At 53.1% G+C, this 18,657-nt stretch overlaps 1 protein-coding gene across 1 annotated transcript; it reads left to right on the forward strand.

The window, feature by feature from the left end:
* Positions 1 to 10,681: 10,681 nt before the first annotated feature.
* LOC137456151 (protein phosphatase 1 regulatory subunit 7-like) lies at positions 10,682 to 18,506 on the forward strand. Its single transcript, XM_068167448.1, has 4 exons — positions 10,682 to 10,708; positions 14,251 to 14,355; positions 16,725 to 16,811; positions 18,136 to 18,506. The coding sequence occupies exons 1-4, from the start codon at positions 10,682 to 10,684 to the stop codon at positions 18,310 to 18,312; spliced, it is 396 nt and encodes a 131-aa protein (XP_068023549.1). The 3' UTR covers positions 18,313 to 18,506.
* Positions 18,507 to 18,657: the final 151 nt, after the last annotated feature.

The raw sequence follows: 18,657 nt of genomic DNA on the forward strand, positions 1-18,657 counted from the left end.
ACCCTGATACCTCACTATTCCATTGGTTCACAGTGCCACAGAACATTACAGGTTGAAAGGGACCTCCAGAGATCATCCAGCCCAACCCCCTGCCAGAGCAGCAGCACCCAGGGTAGGCCACACAGGAATGCATCCACGTGGGGTTGGAAAGGCTCCAGAGAAGGAGACTCCACAACCTCTCTGGGCAGCCTGCTCCAGGGCTCTGCCACCCTCACTGTATTGAAGTTCCTCCTCATGCTGAGCTGAAACCTTCTCTGGTCAAGTTTGTCTCCATTGCTCCTTGGCTTATTGCTGTGCACCACCCAAAAGAGCTTCGCCCCCTCCACTTGACCCCCAGCCCTCACATATTGAGGGGAATTAAACAAGTATCTCCACTCTGTATGTCTGTTAGGTTCTGCACACAGGGTAAAGACCTTGGGCTTGGGACAGCACAGTTTGTGACCTTTGTGGACTGCCTGCTTGCACGAGCCTAGAAATGTACCCGAAGGAGCAGTGGCTCTCAAAACGGTGTTCCTAATGGGTGATGACATCAGCATCCTTAGAGGTAGTGGCTATTGATGTGCCACAGCCACTTAACCACACACTGATCACCCTGCAGACAATTAGCATTGACAGGAAGGAGGTGGAAGGTGTCTTTGCAAGTGCCAAGGTAGCCAGAGCAAGTTGAGATAGCACAGAATGGACCAGACTGGGAATCTCAACGTTCCAGCCTTATCTCTGTGTAAAACACAAAGAGCCTCTGCTGGCGTCTCAGCAGGAGCCGTGCTGTAGATCAGCAAGAGACTGTCCTCCCTAGATAACAAGCTGAGCACAGCCTGAACTTCGAGGACAGAGTGCAGGCTTAATAGGCAGCTGAATATTAAATTCTCTGCCCAGAGAAGTGAAGAATCTAATTTAAATGAACATACAGTGTGTGATGGGGGGGTGGGGGTCGGCAAGACTGTAGATCCGGTGGGGAAAGGGAGGAATGTGCCTCCCCGAAGTCAGGATAAAAGAGAAGCTGCTGTGCCCTCCAGCAATTTGAGAGATCCCATAGGGATCTTTGTCCCCTGGACTAGTCTCTTTGCTCGAGTAAAGTTTTACAGGGCTCCTCTGCCCCCACTGTGAACACTAACCCCTAGAGACAGACCAATTTTCTTTACAGAATAAACAATGCACACCTCGCTAGCTAGCGCTGCTGTTTAAGGTAGGCTTAAATGTGCTGCATTGGTCTGATGGTGAGCACCATTGATCGCACGTTGATGGTGTAAAGCTGCCCCACTGTGAATAAACACAGCAAGCCTGGTGTTGAAGAGCAGCAGGGTGCATGTGCTGGAAATCCCCACTGAAGCACAGCAAAAGGCTGTCAGAAGACAGCTCTAAAGACATGGAGACACAAAGAAAGAGGAACTTGTGCTCAACGGAAGAAACTTTTGCCAGCGAACCGTGAAGATGTAAAACTCGTGTCCCGAGGAGGGAACTTTATTCATTGGCACAGACTGACACAACGCGCACAGCTGCCTGAGTCGAGCGGAGCCTTCCCTCTGTTAACCGCGCAGCCACTGTCGCTTCAATGGAAAGCCAAGAAGCTGCAAACCAGGGTGCCATGGACAGTGGCATTGAGTGCACCCTGAGCAAGTTTGCTGATGACACCAAGCTGTGTGGTGCAGCAGACACGCTGGAGGGAAGGAAGGCCATCCAGAGGGACCTGGACAGGCTGGAGAGGTGGGCACAAGCCAACCCCAGGAGGTTCAATAAGACCAAGGGCAGGGTCCTGCATCTGGGTCGAGGCAATCCCAGGCACAAATCCAGCCTGGGCAGTGACTGGCTGGAAAGCAGCCCTGAGGAGAGAGACTTGGGGGTGCTGGGGGAGGAGAAGCTCACCAGGAGCTCTCAGTGTGCACTTGCAGCCCAGAAAGCCAACCAGATCCTGGGCTGCATCAGGAGAAGTGTGGCCAGCAGGGCAAGGGAGGTGATTCTCCCCCTCTGCTCAGCTCTGCTGAGACCCCACCTGGAGTACTGCCTCCAGTTCTGGAGCCCCTATTCCAAGAGGGATGTGGAGGTGCTGGAAGGTGTCCAGAGAAGGGCCACGAGGATGATCAGAGGGCTGGAGCACCTCTCCTATGAAGGCAGACTGAAGCAGTTGGGGCTGTTCAGTCTGGAGAAGAGAAGGCTCCCAGGTGACCTCATTGTGGCCCTTCCAGTATCTGAAGGGGGCTACAGGAAGGCTGGGGAGGGACTGCTCAGGATCTCAGGTAGTGATAGGACTAGGGGGAATGGAATGAAGCTGGAGGTGGGGAGATTCAGGCTGGAGGTGAGGAGGAAGTTCTTCCCCATGAGAGTGGTGAAGCCCTGGAATGGGTTGTCCAGGGAGGTGGTTGGGGCCCTGTCCCTGGAGGTGTTTAAGCCCAGGCTGGCTGAGGCTCTGGCCAGGCTGATCTAGTGTGGGGTGTCCCTGCCCATGGCAGGGGGTTGGAACTAGCTGATCCTTGTGGTCCCTTCCAACCCTGACTGATACTATGATACTATGATAGTTTGGTGATAAGAATTTGTATCCAGTGAGTGCGGAGCGTGGGGGAGAGCTGCCAGCTTTGCAGGCTTCAGCAACTGGGCTAGCAATCGAGGATCTCGGCTCCCTCTGTGTATCGAGTGGTGCACAGCGGGTGAAGGAAACCCTTCCTCGGCCAAGGCTGCTTCAGCACAAAAGAGCTCATCCTGTCCTCGGTTGTGCATGAAAGCCAAGGGCGAATGATGGTTTGGTTTTACAAGGACCAGAGCTGTCACAAGCTCTGTGGCTGTGGCTGGAAGCGCAGCTTGCGAGCGAAGCAATAGGATTAAGGCGGGTGGTGTCTTGACAAGTCAAAAGGTGGCCACAGGAAGTTGAGATAACCAAGAAATAGGCAGGCAGTCCACCTTTATCTCTGCTATGTGTAAATCACAAAGAGCCTCTGCTAAGTGCCTCGCCCTGGGCTCTTGCTGTAAATCAGCAGGGTGCGCCCCAAAGACTGCAGGCACCGAAGACAGCCCGAACTGCTGAACCTTCAGGGCAGAGCGCAGGTGTGGCAGTTACAGGCTATGCAGGCTTCATAGGCGGCTGAATATCAACTTCTCTGCCCAGAGAAGTGAACAATCTGGTTTAAATGAACACACGATGTGTGATGGGGGGCACATGGAAAAGGGGGACGCGTAGCAGGCAGATCGGGAAGAATGTAGATTCCCAGTGCCTCCGCCAATGGGGGAAAGGAGAGGGGGAATGTGCCTCCGGGAGTTTAGGATAAAAGGGAAGCTGCACCTTCCAGGAATTTCAGACACTCCATCGGGATTATTATCTCATGGACACTCCCTTTATTCCAACAATGCTTCACAGGGCTCCTCTGCATTGTGAACGCGAACCTCTAGCACCAGACCAATCTTCCTTACAAAAGGAAGCTTTTGTTTGTCTTGAGTTTGCCATTAGATGCAGATGGGTTTCATTTACAACTCGTTGGGACACGAAAATACCTCAGCAGCCTCACAAGCCCTGTGAGGAGAGGCTGAGGGAGCTGGGGTTGCTTAGCCTGGAGAGGAGAAGGCTCAGGGGAGACCTTCTTGCTCTCTACAACTCCCCGAAGGGAGGTTGTAGCCAGGTGGGGGTTGGCCTCTTCTCCCAGGCACCCAGCACCAGAACAAGAGGACACAGTCTCAAGCTGTGCCAGGGGAGGTTTAGGCTGGATGTTAGGAAGAAGTTCTTCCCAGAAAGAGTAATTGGGCATTGGAATGCCCTGCCCAGGGAGGTGGTGGAGTCAGCATCCCTGGAGGTGTTTAAGAAGAGACTGAATGAAGCACTCAGTGCCATGGTTTAGTTGATCAGATGATAGGTTGGACTGGATGATCTCTGAGGTCTTTTCCAACCCGGTTAATTCTCATTCTGTTAAATGTTCAGACACAGTACAACTTGCAGGCCCTTGATGGGGTGCAGAAGGGATGTCCTGACATACCCAAGGAATTGCTAATTGCAGAGGGATTTGCAAAACAGATTGCCTGAGCAGAGCTCTGTGGTAGTGTGAAGGGAAATATAAATAGCTTTGTAATAAGCAGTGTAGCCTTGAGGAGAAAACAGCATCTACCTATAGCCTTGAGAAAAAGAGTCTTTTGCCAACACTAAACCTTGTTCGATAACACTTTGGGTCACAGGAAGAGATGGGCAAGATACAGTTTATCTAGAAGATAAACTGATACAGCATGTAGGATGGAATGGGTGGAAGTGGCCTTGTGGTTGCTGGCACAACAAAAGGTGAAACATCTGTTCTTTGGAAGGACATGGTGATGAATCACAGAATTCTCAGGCTTGGAAGGGACCTCAAGGATCAGCCACTTCCAACCCCCCTGCCATAGGCAGGGACACCTCACACTACAGCAGGTTGCTCACAGCCACATCCAGCCTGGCTGCAAACACCTCCAGGGATGAGGCTTCCACCACCTCCCTGGGCAACCTGTGCCAGACTCTCACCACCCTCATGGGGAACAACTTCTCCCTCACATCCAATCTGAATCTACCCATTTCTAGTTTTGCTCCATCCCCCTGAGTCCTATCACTCCCTGACACCCTCAAAAGTCCCTCCCCAGCTTTCTTGTAGCCCCCTTCAGATACTGGAAGGCCACAAGAAGGTCTCCCGGGAGCCTTCTCTTCTCCAGACTGCACAACCCCAACTCTCTCAGTCTGTCCTCATAGCAGAGCAGCTTCAGCCCTCTGCTCATCCTCATGGCCCTTCTCTGGACACCTTCCAGTACCTCCAGATCATTCTTGTAATAGGGGCTCTGGAAGACAAAGATGATGAAGTAACAGCTGCCAGAGACCCCTGCAGACCACCAAAGCGCTGCAAAGGCAATGTAATAGGCAGGAGCCAGTGTGAAAGGAGTTCTCAGACATCTTATGCATATGTAATGTTTTCTTGGAAATCTAACGAATATGTGTGTACCTTGCTAACATAATTAGTGCTTGTGATGAGGGAACTGGACACGATAGGGCGAGCTATCCGCCCTAGGCCCTTACTGCCCAGCGCTGCGAAAAGGAACACGGGCAGAGCAGCAGCTGTTTTGCCGCCGAGCTTCTCCTCTTCGTCTCGGCTGGTGGTGTCATGTGTGCATCACCAAGCAAGGAAGGAGGCTGCGGAGCAGAGGTGGAAGCGCTGCGGCCGCGTTGCCCTGGCACCGGGGAGGGCTGCGATCGGGGCGGGACCCCGCGGCTGCTGCTCTTCCGCTTATCGCGGCTGGCCGCGCAGGGCTCGGGGGCGTTTGTGCAGCTGCTGAAGGGGCAGAGCCTCAGCGCACTCCCAGCCCCGCACCACGGGAGATAAGAGGGTGGAAGCATTGCCTGCCTTTCGGAGCTCATTTGGAGAGGGACGAGGAGCCGAAACCAAACGGCGGGGCAGCGGCTGTGTCCTCACCGCCATCCCGCACCCCAAAGGACGCCTCCGGGTAAGTTTTGCGACGTCGGCTGCGTGTGGCCGCGATGGTCTTTTAGAGCTCTAGAGCCGCTGTGCAGCTGGGTGCGTTTCTGGCTGGCAGCCCTGAAGCAGCTGCCTGTGTCCCGCATGACTAAACGGCGCTGACTACTACCCCAGGTAACCCCAAGGTGATCATCTGATCACCCGAGATGCCTTTTGAGCTGGGGGCATAGACCCGCAGGAGAGAAGGAGGTTCTTTTACCATGAAGGCTTCAGGGATCTGGGGTCTGTCAGTTTCAGTGCCACAGGCAGCTGTGTAGGAGCAATGTGTGAGAGGGTTGCGTAGCGTAGCCACTGCTGCACCAGGCCGCACCCCGGGCACCTCACACTGCTCCTCCAAGGGCTGCCGGGAGCTTGAACATACATGTTCAGGCTGCCAGGAGAAGAATTCGAAGGGCCATAGATCATGACCGGCAAAACCCTCCTCATGTGGCCAGGCATGGATGCCCCGGGTAGAAATACCGAGCCAGAGGCTCGCTTAGGAGTGCGGGCTGGGCTGGGCTGGGCAGCGGCATGGTGGGGGGAGAATGGGAGGATTCGACAAGTCCGTCCCAAACCTCACCCTAACCGGTCCCCACACCGCGAGTCTGAACCCTCCCGAGGCAAAGTGGTTGGAACCTACAATCCCACAGGAAAGCAATCTATGGGGAAGAAAGGGATCGCGCCGGGAGTGCTGGGGGGCATGCTGCAGAGAATCCCCGCTGACCATATGCAAAATTGCTGGAGGGGGAAACGAGGCGCCCTGGGAGAGACCTACTAGAAATACTAAACGCTCTGGCGTGACAGCACAGTTAACCCTTTTGTGTCCCCGAGAGAGGAACCAAAGCAGTGCAGAAGAAAAGAAAACCTAAAATCAGCCTGGGAGTTGCACTGTGGAGTTTGCTGCACTCGCTCTGCATGGTGCTTTAAAGATAATGGTCCTCGAATGGGGAACCTTCTATCCATGGGTCCAAAGCAAACAGGTCTTGGCTCTTCATTGATACACAGGTCCAGATTTGCATTCTGAATAAGCCTTTGATTTGCTGGGATTTGCTGGCAGGTGCTGGGATCTGCCCAGTGGTAGATGTGGGAAAATCCTTTGAATGCTGGGTGGATAATTCCCTCTTTCTAACCCAAGGTGCAGTAGCTAGAAGCCAATTGATTCCCTTTGTTTTTATGTTTCTCTAGGTTGTCTGTACCCCGGATCCTGGAAACCTGCACCTGGAGCCAAGGATTCCTCTATACTAACCTCAGCTGCCCACAGGAGCTGGTAGCTTTTGAGTCATAATCTTTGTACGAGATAGAGAGCTTTTGTCTGTGAGCTCAGGTGCTAGCTGTGAGTTCCACCTCCACACAGTTGGGTAAAGGCTGCAGCTGGAGCAGACCAACATGGCATTCCTCACCTCCATTGGGAAGATGGCTTTTGGTGTGGTGTGTGTGATTGTTTTATGGGAATACTTAGGACCCCACTTGCTTAAAGTAGACGAGCTAGCCTCTCGGATCACGACGTTAAATGACGTGGCCCAGTCTAGCATAGAGTTACTTACTGAGCAGTTGCAAGCTGTTTCAAAAATGGCTCAGGAGAACCACAAGGCACTGGAGCTGCTGTTAAAATCTACAGACACAGGCCCCCTACACCCAGCTAGAGAAGATGGGGCAGGTGGTGGAAAACGCATGTGAACCCCCGAGGGTCAGGGGTTAGCAGCTGGCCTCGGAGGACGCTTAGCTGGTTTGGATTGGGAGTTACTGCTGGGATCCAAGGTGGTTACACTTGCCATAAGTACAGCAAAGCCTTCTTGTAAAATTAACTATCATGAGAACTGTCAGCAGAAAGATGTTTCAGCTTCCTAATTTTTCCCCTTTAAAAGAGGAGGATAACCTAACCAAGGTACCTGGTACTGAGACCTTAATTTGAGATCAAATTTAAGTGCATGGAAGTGGCTGTTGATGAAGGAGAAATATAAAACCAAAGTATATTGGTGGAGGGACCTTGGCTTTTCTAATCCTGTATTGGAGAAGGGACCTTGAATTTTCTAACCCTATACCAGAGACCCATGATTGATCAAAGGAGGTCATGTGTACAAACACTGGGCTGCACAAGACCAGACACAGGCTCCTCATCAGAGGGGCGCCTATAGCAACTAGCTGAACATTGAACCGTAAAGGGTTACGGTTTGCATCCCTTCTTTTGACTCCAAAAAACCCAGAAACCCAGAGTCTAAGAGATAAGAGAAACTGGAACACATCGACAGCAAGTAATTGGACCAAAGGTGAAAGATGCACTGTGAGGAAGACTCTTCCTTCATCCCCAACGACCACCGGAGGGCAGAGACTGGGAGAACACCGATGTTACTGAGCCCCTGGAAACAATTTGCATTAACCACGCCCATTCTCAGAAAACTAATGAAGCTGTTTGTTTTCATCACATCAATACCTGAGTGTCCTGGCAAAGGGGGCACAGGTTGGGTGGAGAGATCCTCCCCTGTCCCCAGCACTGTCAGAAACATAGTATCATAGTATCAGTCAGGGTTGGAAGGGATCACAAGGATCATCTAGTTCCAACCCCCTGCCATGGGCAGGGACACCCCACACTAGATCAGCCTGGCCACAGCCTCAGCCAGCCTGGGCTTAAACACCTCCAGGGATGGGGCCTCAACCACCTCCCTGGACAACTCATTCCAGGGCTTCACCACTCTCATGGGGAAGAACTTCCTCCTCACCTCCAGCCTGAATCTCCCCACCTCCAGCTTCATTCCATTCCCCCTAGTCCTATCACTCCCTGAGATCCTGAGCAGTCCCTCCCCAGCCTTCCTGTAGCCCCCTTCAGATACTGGAAGGCCACAATGAGGTCACCTCGGAGCCTTCTCTTCTGCAGACTGAACAGCCCCAACTGCTTCAGTCTGTCCTCACAGGAGAGGTGCTCCAGCCCTCTGATCATCCTCGTGGCCCTTCTCTGGACACCTTCCAGCACCTCCACATCCCTCTTGGAATAGGGGCTCCAGAACTGGAGGCAGGACTCCAGGTGGGGTCTCAGCAGAGCTGAGCAGAGGGGGAGAATCACCTCCCTTGCCCTGCTGGCCACACTTCTCCTGATGCAGCCCAGGATCTGATTGGCTTTGTGGGCTGCAAGTGCACACTGAGAGCTCCTGTTGAGCTTCTTGTCCACCAGCACCCCCAAGTCTCTCTCCTCAGGGCTGCTTTCCAGCCAGTCCCTGCCCAGCCTGGATTTGTGCCTGGGATTGCCTGCACCCAGATGCAGGACCCTGCCCTTGGTCTTATTGAACCTCCTGAGGTTGGCTTGTGCCCACCTCTGCAGCCTGTCCAGGTCCCTCTGGATGGATCCCTTCCCTCCAGCGTGTCTGCTGCACCACACAGCTTGGTGTCATCAGCAAACTTGCTGAGGGTGCACTCAATGCCACTGTCCATGGCACCCACAAAGATGTTGAACAAGCCTGGTCCCAGGACTGATCCCTGAGGGACTCTGCCTGTCCCTGGCCTCCCCTTGGGCCATGGACCCATTGACAGCCATCCTTTGGGTGCAGCCATCAAGCCAGTTCCTTATCCATCTAGTGGTCACCCATCACAGCCATGTGTCACCAGCCTGGAGACCAGGATGTGGTGCGGGACAGTGTTGAAGGCTGTGCTCAGCTCCAGGCAAACAACTCTAAGGTCTCTTCCAACCTAAGCCATTCTGTGGTACTAATTGTGAACAGGAAAATTCCAGTGAGTTCTGAGTCTGAGGGAGGCCATCCAGAGGGACCTGGACAGGCTGGAGAGGTGGGCACAAGCCAACCTCATGAAGTTCAGTAAGGGCAAGTGCAGGGTCCTGCAGCTGGATGGAGGCAATCCCAGGCACAAATCCAGGCTGGGCAGGGACTGGCTGGAAAACAGCCCTGAGGAGAGAGACTTGGGGGTGCTGGTGGACAAAAAGCTCAACATGAGCTCTCAGTGTGCACTTGCAGCCCGCAAGGCCAATCAGATCCTGGGCTGCATCAGGAGAAGTGTGGCTAGCAGGTCGAGGGAGGTGATCCTCCCCCTCTGCTCAGCCCTGGTGAGACCCCACCTGGAGTACTGTGTCCAGTTCTGGAGCCCCTATGACAAGAGGGATGTGGAGGTGCTGGAAGGTGTCCAGAGAAGGGCCACAAGGATGATCAGAGGGCTGGAGCACCTCTCCTATGAGGGCAGACTGAAGGAGTTGGGGCTGTTCAGTCTGCAGAAGAGAAGGCTCCGAGGTGACCTCATTGTGGCCTTCCAGTATCTGAAGGGGGCCTACAGGAAGGCTGGGGAAGTTTGCTTTATTTTGTGCCTTTTTGGGGGTGAATCAAAGGGAGTGGGGGGATTGTGGGTGGGCTGGTTCTGCCACGTGGGGCAGGGGGCTGCTGCAGTAGAGGAGCAAGTGAGCGAGGGCTGGGGGCCCCCCCCCTAAAGTGCTGAAAATTCTCCGAGGGCACCACACTATCTTTAAAAGTGTAAGCACTGGGGTGAGGCGAGGCGGAGGCAAACCTCTGGTTTGCAGCTGGAGAGGGAGGGCTTGGAGTGACTGGTGCGTAAGAAAGCTTTGGAAACGACCCCTGTCTGCCCTCTCTGCTTCTAAAAGGCTTTTAGCATTGGAAAATAAAACCCACGTGGGGGCCCGGCTGCTGCCCACGCCCAGGGAGGTGCTCAGTGCTGCCACCCGGTGTGTAACGGCCGGCAGTGCAGCCGTGCCGCGGCGTGTGCCTCCGTGGGAGCTCAATGCTGCCACCCTGTGTGTAACGGCCGGCAGTGCAGCCGTGCCGCGTGTGTGCCGCCCCGTGGGAGCTCAATGCTGCCACCCTGTGTGTAATGGCCGGCAGTGCAGCCGTGCCGCGGCGTGTGCCGCCCCGGGGGAGCTCAATGCTGCCACCCTGTGTGTAATGGCCGGCAGTGCAGCCGTGCCGCGGCGTGTGCCGCCCCGGGGGAGCTCAATGCTGCCACCCTGTGTGTAATGGCCGGCAGTGCAGCCGTGCCGCGGCGTGTGCCGCCCCGGGGGAGCTCAATGCTGCCACCCTGTGTGTAATGGCCGGCAGTGCAGCCGTGCCGCGGCGTGTGCCGCCCCGGGGGAGCTAATTTCTGCAGCCTAACTGCGCTGAATGCTCGAAAATTCTTAGGGGAAGAGCGGAGGGCGGAGAGCTTGACTCGAGCGTCGCTATGGATCCGGCGCCTGCGCCCTAGCCCGGCTCTGCTGGCGCCAGGGGGACAGCGTTCCGGTGGTCGCTATGGATACGGCGCCTGCGCCGCAGCGGGTCCGGTCCCGCTGTCGCTGCCGGCCCGGGACTCCCAGGTGTGTTCCTTCCGGCGTCTGAAGGTGGTCTGGGGCCATCGGCAGGGCTTTTGGGGGTGACGGAGGAGGTCTTGGGGACACCTAAAAGGGTCTGGGGATATGTAAAGTTCTGGTGGGGCCATCTGAAAGGGTCAAGGGTCGTGGAGAGGCAGCTGGGCACCTCCGACGGACCCTTTGGGAGGTCTCTGCAGGCTCCCGTGGGAGCTGGGGGTGTCTCGGGGTGGGTTTGGGTTTGGGTTTGTGCTGCAAACAGCGTTGATAATGACTTAGAGAAAGACACACAAGAGACTCAGTAAGTCTCTTGTATCGTGCTTCTATTCTGGCGCCTGACACAGGTAGGATCATTTCAAAAGAGCTGTGTGTCTTCAGAGAGGTTTGGGCAAACTTTTATACAAAAAGTTATCTGTCTATAATGACAGAGGTCCAGATGCTGCCTATCTATACAAAGCTTATCTCTCTAAAAGAGCAGAAGTACACATATCATGCAGGTGTCCTTTGTCTTATCCAAAAGAGCATCTTGTCCAAGACTAACAGAAGTGAATCACTGACAAATCCTGTTATTCCTTCTCTATCCAAAGGCTGTCTGCCAACCCCTCTCCCCCTCCCTGCGTCCCAGCATTTCAGCTAACAAGCGGAAAATTCTTATCAACTCTGTGGTTCTGTTAATGAGACTTTTCTGTTCATCAGTTCCCCCCTTTCTCACAGCCAACAGTATATTCCTATACTATATTTTCTTAAGGCAAACTTTGGACCCAGGCTTTCTGAGCTATCTTTCCCATGCTGACAGTTGGGGAAGTTACTCTCAGATGTAGTCACCCAGTCTGATGCCCCCCAAGTCCAATTCATTGAGGCTTCCCCAAATAAAGGGGTCCTCATTTGGCCTCGAGGAAGTTCAGTGCATATCCAACAGTTAGAGAGATTAGTTTGCAAAGCCAATTCTTGCCTAACGTGTAAGTACATATTGCCTTCCCATCCCTCAATTTCCTTGCTGTGCTGCAAAGATTTTGAGAGGAATTTCTAGGTATTAACTACAGCCAGGGCAATCCTTCAAGTGCCCTAGGAATGCAGTGAAAACCTTTTGGGAATTGTTCCTGCTCTGGTACTCCTCAAGCTATGAGGAGCTCTTCAGGGCAGCTCCAAGGTTAGGTTTGGATTCTCCTGGAGTCTCACACAGAACGAGTCTCACGATTCCAGTGGTCTAATTTCATAGCTGCATTTTCTTCTCTCTGCCTAGGTGACAGGACGACCTCACTAATCAAGAGAGAGAGCCTGAGCTCTGCAGGAACCTTGAACCCAAGCAGCCAGTGCCTTCTGTGAGTACAAGCTGTCCTTGTTCAACGTGGAACTAGTTGAGAGCTGAAGCCAGACCATACCTTAATTCCCTCAGCTTCCTCTTCTGCAGATTAAACAGTCCCAGTTCCTTCAGCCACTCCTCCTAAGGCTTGTTATCCAGACCCCTCACCAGCTTTGTGGCCCTTCTCTGGACTCACTCTCTCACAAGGGGTGTCCTGGGGAACACCACTTGTGCCCGGCCGGCCACCGGCTGGGTTTAACTCTGTTCCCCACCGCTCTTGGGGCCCAGCCATCCATCCTGTTCTGCTGTCCAGCAGTCCCTTTGAAAAAAAATCCATCTGAAAAAAGAAGTAGCAGAGAAGGAAAGCTGAAGCTGCAAAGACTGCAGTCCCCTCACTTCTGGTTGTAGCCAGGTGGGGGTTGGTCTCTTCTCCCAGGCAAGCAGCACCAGAACAAGAGGACACAGTCTCAAGCTGTGCCAGGGGAGGTTTAGGCTGAATGTTAGGAAGAGGTTTACAGCTTGGCCAAAGACTCTTCTGATCCCTGTCTTCTGGTTGTGACCAGCAGCGTGCACGGGTGGCCAAGAAGGCCACTGGCAACCTGGCCAATATCAGGATCAGAGTGGCCAGCAGGAGCAGGGAGGTCATTCTGCCCCTGCACTTGGCACTGGTTAGGGCACACCTTGAGTCCCGTGTCCAGTTCTGGGCCCCTCCATTTAAGCAAGACGTTGAGTTGCTGGAAGGAGTCCGGAGAAGGGCAACAAAGCTGGGGAGGGGTTTGGAGCACAGGCCTGTGAGGAGAGGCTGAGGGAGCTGGGGTTGCTTAGCCTGCAGAAGAGGAGGCTTAGGGGAGACCTTCTTGCTCTCTGCAACTCCCTGAAGGGAGGTTGTAGCCAGGTGGGGGTTGGTCTCTTCTTCCAGGCAAGCAGCACCAGAACAAGAGGACACAGTCTCAAGCTGTGCCAGGGGAGGTTTAGGCTGGATGTTAGGAAGAAGGTCTTCATAGAATAGAATAGAGCAGGTTGAAAGAGAGATTGGCCTTTGGAATGTGCTGCCCAGGGAGGTGGTGCCCAGGGAGTCACCATCACTGGAAGTGTTTAGAAAGAGACTGGATGAGGCACTCAGTGCCATGGTTTAGTTGATTAGATGGTGTTGGAATGGAATGGAATAGAATAGAATAGACCAGACTGGGTTGGAAGAGACCTTCAAGATCATCGTGTCCAACCTATCATCCAACACCACCTAATCAACTAAACCAAGCAACCAAGCACCCTATCCAGTCTCCTCCTGAACACCTCCAAAGATGGTGACTCCACCACCTCCCTGGGCAGCCCATTCCAATGGGCCATCACTCTCTCTGTGCAGAACCTCTTCCTAACCTCTAGCCTAAACCTCCCCTGGTGCAGCCTGAGACTGTGTCCTCTTGTTGGGCCCGGTGATGATCAAAGTTCTTTTCCAAGCTGCTTACTCCTGTTTGGTTTTATTCTCCTGCATGAATTGTCAGTTCAAAGCACTCGAGAGAAATGGTGTGATGGCTGTGCTGCAAAGCATCAGACTGGGGACCGAAAGACAACCTCCTGTGGATCGATGTACCGGGATATTCCAGGAACCTCTGTGCTGCCACAGACCTGGACTTAAACTCGTTCCAGATGCCGCGGTGTGTTCCGCATGACAATCGCACTCGGCACGTGAAGAGTGGCCAAGAGACTTCCCTTGTTTCCTTTGTGGAAGGCTTTTGTTTGTCCCCCGGCCCCGGGGGCCGTGTTCCTCTCGGGCAGGCTGCGGACGAGGCTGCCCTCGGCAGCAGGCGTGCCGCAAGCGGAGCGGCGAAGCTGTGTTCCTGGCAGTTCTCTCTCCGCCTGGATCAGGACAAAGGTGCCGGCCGACAAGGACTTGCACTGACACAGGGTCAAAGAGCTGAGAGCACCAAAGGGTTTAATTGGTGAGAGCAACAGACTTGGTTGCTGCCACCCGCTGCTACGGGGTCTGAGTGGCCCCCAAATGGGGTTTGGAGGCAGGTAAAGGTTTCTTTTGGCATGTTTTGTGCGCATCGGTGGTACAAAGCTCAAAGGAACTGAGCTCATGAGATCAGTGTGCACCCGAGCAGACCCTTTCCCCTTCCCAGCCATACTTCAGAGAAAAGCCTTTTCTTCAGGGAGTCTCTTGGGGTTTGGTTTGTTTGGATGCCCTTACAGCACTGCTTCCCTTTCAGAATAACCGCCTGACCAAGATCGAGGGGCTGCAGAGCCTGGTGAACCTGCGCGAGCTGTACCTCAGCCACAACGGCATCGAAGTCATCGAGGGGCTGGAGAACAATGTGAGCAGGCTCTTGCTAGCTGTGCCTGACCTCTTGCCCTGAGCTGCTCTTATCAGTAGCTGTGCTTTTCAGGAAGGTTTTGTTCCTCAGCTTTCTCCACTTACATGTAGGGTTCTGAGTCCCTTGGAAAGACCTCAAAGATCCAAGTATTTGTTGTGTTAAAGTACCTTGTGTAAGTGGAGCTCCTCCTTGTGTTGTAAATGGGTTTTGTGGCGAGGTGAAGCACAAGATGCAATTAATGCAGGAGCCTGGCTCATGCCAGGACACAGAGGTGTTTGGGCAAGTCCGGAGGAGGGCTACAAGGGTGATCCAAGGGCTGGAGCAGGTCTGCTGTGAGCACAGGCTGAGGGAGCTGGGGCTGAGCAGCCTGGAGAAGGCTCCAGGGGGGCCTTAGAGCCTCAGGGGAGGTTCAGGTTGGATGTTAGGAAGAAGTTCTATACAGAAAGAGTGATTGCGCTATGGAATGGGCTGCCCGGGGAGGTGGTGGAGTCGCCGTCATTGGAGGTGTTCAGAAGGAGACTTGATGGGGTGCTTGGTGCCATGGGTTAGCTGTTTGGGTGGGTTGGATTGGTTGATGGGTTGGACACGATGATCTTGAAGGTCTCTTCCAACCTGGTTTGGTTTATTCTAATAAAAGTTTATTCTAATAAAGAGCTGCCTGCCAGGACCTGAAGGGATCCTGCAGGAAGGCTGCAGAGAGACTTTTGCTGAGGGTGTCTGAGACAGGCTATGGGGGAATGGTTTGAAGCTGAGGCAGAGCAGGGTTACAGTGGAGCTGAGGAAGAAGTTCTTCGGTATGAGGGTGGTGAGACTCTGGCACAGGCTGCCCAGGAGACTGTGGATGCCTCCTGCCTGGGGGAGTTCAAGGCCAAATTGGATGAGGCCTTGAGCAGCCAAGTCTAATTGAGAGGTGTCCCTGGGCATGGCAGGGAGGTTGGAGTAGATCATGTCTGAGGTCCCTTCCAACCTGAGCCACTCCAGGATTCTCTGTGTCCCTATGCCCTAACCACTGCCTGCAGAGGAGCCGAGCACCCCAAGCCTGCTTTCCCCCACGCACAAGGTCTTGCACTGAGCAGTTTGCAGAGGAGATAATGACATTCCCAATTTGCTTAGAGAAGAGATAGAGGGGGGGAAAAAGAAAGAAGGAAAGCAGGCTAAGTGCTGCCTGCCCTGGATATTCAGCTGCTGCTGATCTTGCCCCCTCCTCCAGGAACAGCGTAACCCTAATAATCCTTCTAGCACCCTGTAACGAAGGCTAATAAACACCTAAGGGGTTTGCTTGAACAAAGGATCTTGGCACCGGCCATAGGAAACCCCTAGCCCGTGGCTGGTATGGGGGAAGAACAAGTAGCAGGATGTGGGTTGCCCACCTGAGACCCCCCCAGCTCAGTCCCTCTGTGCCCCCCTGCCTGGTTTCCTGCTCCCCTGGGGGTTTCTGGGGTGAGGGACTTTTGGCAAGGGCTCGTAGGGACAAAAGGAAGTGGAATGGCTGTGAGCTGGAGGAAGGGAGATTTAGATTGGAGATTAGGAAGAAATTCTTTCCAGTGTGGGTGGGGAGGCACTGGTACAAGCTGCCCAGGGAGGCTGTGGATGCCCCTTCCCTGGCGGTGTTCATAGTCAGGTTGGATGAGACCTTGAGCAACCTGGGCTGGTGGAAGGTGTTGACGGGGGTTGGAACTGGATGATATTTAAGGTCCCTTCCATCCCAAACCATTCCATGATTCTGTGATCTTCAGCCATGGAAATGCTGCTGCAGCCTTTTACACAGCAGTTTGTAGGTAACTCTCGGTTCCTTTTGATAGGACATCAACTGGAGCTGGAAGTAGGAGGGAACGAACTGTGGCATGTGGCTTTCCTTTGTGTTAGTATCCATTTGAAGAAGCCTGTAGCATTTTCATTCTCACCCAACAGTAGATGATATTGTCAGAGAGCAGAGACAATCTGGAACTTAGCTGACTCTGTAAGGCAGAAAAAATCCTTTTTCTGGAACTCTTGAATTCCCTGCTGCAACAAGTTTGTTCAGGTCTGCTGCTGAAGAGGGCATTTGTGATCTGATTTTTAATGGAGCACTCTGCTTCATGTGTTCTGAGGAAAGGCTCACTCTTTAGGAGCCCTTGGCTGTGAATTGCTGTCAGACTAGTGATTGCTTTAATTTTTGTCATAAGGCTTCTGGGCTGTCAGTAACCCAGCTTCATTAAAAGTAATTGTCCTTGCTACATACATAAGCAGGGAGAGTTCTTGTGCTGCATGTAAACAGCTGGCAATAGTTTTTCTTTGCTTCCCACAGTTTCCAGCTCTGGGCTTGAAAAAGTGGGAGAGAGAAGATGGGAAGAAATTTTGGTCTAATGTTTTTGTGTTTGCTTGTCTAGAACAAACTCACAATGCTGGACATAGCATCCAACAGAATCAAGAGGATTGAGAACATCAGTCACTTAACAGAGCTGCAGGAGTTCTGGGTAAGCATAGGATGGAACTGTCCCTGGAATGTCCCTACAGCAAGTGAACAAAAACCTTCTGGTGAGGAGCAATGGGAGGGTGGTGTACATCTATATCTCTGAGTAAGCTCAGATTCACAGATTGCACTGGGTTGGGAGGGACCCTCAAAGGTCATCTTGTTCAACCCCCTTGCACTCAGCAGGGACACCTTCAACTAGATCAGGCTGCCCAGGCCCAAAAGGAATTTGATCTTGAATGTCTCTGGGGATGCCCCCTCGATGGAGGTGTTCAAGGCCAGGCTGGATGAGGCCTTGAGCAGCCTGGGCTGGTGGGAGGTGTCCCTGCCCAAGGCAGGGTTTGGAGCTGGATGGTCTTTAAGGTCCCTACCAACCCACTCTATGATTATCTGCCAGGCAGCAAACAGTGCACAAAGTTTCCACTTCACTGTGGCTGGCCGAGGTGAGGAAGTTGTTCTTGAATGGGGGCACAGCTGATCCATTGCTGGGGTTTTTTAATGATTATTTTTTGTTATTGCTGTTAGTGTTTAAAGGTGATACTGCTTTAGTCACTGCTTCTGCATCCAAAAGCAAAGGATGGCTGAAGTCTCCAGGTTGCCGGCAGTTGGAGCATCATCCCCTTGTAATTCCTCTGCAGTGCCAGCAATGAGGCACCTCCTAGGCTTGGTCCCTGGATCAGGGAGCTTGGCACTTTCTGGAGTGGAGGAACAGTTTTGGTGGGAAAGTGATGTAGAGGGGGGAGGAAAATGCCACTTTTCACATCAGTTTGGGACCAATTTTAATGTTTCCTGGGAAATCATGAAAGTAAAGATTTCAGTGTAAGAAGATCTTGGCAGTAAACATTTCTAGCCCTTAAATGTGCAGTGGATCAACTGGGACACTGTTGTAAAGAGACTGTCTCAATGTCTTGCAGGGTGTTTTATCCTAATTCATAGATCACAGAATGGTTGGGTTGGAAGGGACCTTAAAGATCATCCAGTTCCAGGCCTCTGCCTTGGGCAGGGACACCTCCCACTAGACCAAGTTACTCGAGGCCTGGATATGCTCTCAGAGGGGTGGAGCCTTTGATCACTACCCCAGGACAGTGTAGGGATGGTTAGCGAGGGCCTGCCTGGAATGTCTGACAGGAAAGCACAGCTGGGAGGCTCCAGGGGGAAAAGGGTCACATAGCCAGGGCCATCTCACATGTGCATGAAGACTGTACAGTGCCACTGCCTTGGGCTTGTAGAAATCCTCCTGTGCGGTGGCTCTGTGGCGAGGCTGCTGCTAACCAGGCTTAGCTTGCAAGTATCTGTTGGTGTGAGCCTCCCCTGTATGTGCCGTGCAGATGAATGACAACCTGGTGGAGAGCTGGAGTGACCTGGATGAACTGAAAGGAGCCAAAAACTTGGAAACCGTCTACCTGGAGCGAAATCCCTTGCAGAAGGACCCCCAGCACCGGCGCAAAATCATGCTGGCCCTCCCCACTGTCCGGCAGATTGACGCCACCTTTGTTCGATTCTAAACCTCCTCCTGCTGCCCTCCTTGGAGAAATGTCCCAGCTGGGTTTTCTATCCACTTAACCACACAGCCCAAGTATTCAGTACACTGTCACAGAGCAGATGGTCAAGAAAAAGCACTGAGTACCAGATCCTGTGTACGATGCACTCATTGTTTTTGAGATGTTGTTGTTATTATTATTAAATCTTAATATGGAGACTTCTCTCCGTTTCTGCCTCTTGCTGGTGGGGGAGGTTTGGCCAGCATCATTGCCGCAGACTGAAGTCACCTGGAGCCACTTGCTGACTTCTCTTGGCTCTGTGACACAGCTTTGGGTTAGTGACATCCTTGCAAACATCACTGCCAGATC

This window comes from Melanerpes formicivorus, unplaced genomic scaffold (genome assembly GCF_026170545.1).
Source record: "Melanerpes formicivorus ecotype bairdi unplaced genomic scaffold, bMelFor1.0.p_v2 SCAF_117, whole genome shotgun sequence".
NCBI lineage: Eukaryota > Metazoa > Chordata > Aves > Piciformes > Picidae > Melanerpes > Melanerpes formicivorus.

Bases quoted from the DNA above. Each gene is read 5' to 3' on its own strand.
- LOC137456151 (XM_068167448.1), top strand. From the start codon at position 10,682: ATGGATACGGCGCCTGCGCCGCAGCGG. The intron at 10,709-14,250 runs GTCCGGTCCCGC...CTTCCCTTTCAG, and splicing joins CGGCGCCTGCGCCGCAGCGG to AATAACCGCCTGACCAAGAT. The intron at 16,812-18,135 runs GTAAGCATAGGA...TGTGCCGTGCAG, and splicing joins CAGAGCTGCAGGAGTTCTGG to ATGAATGACAACCTGGTGGA.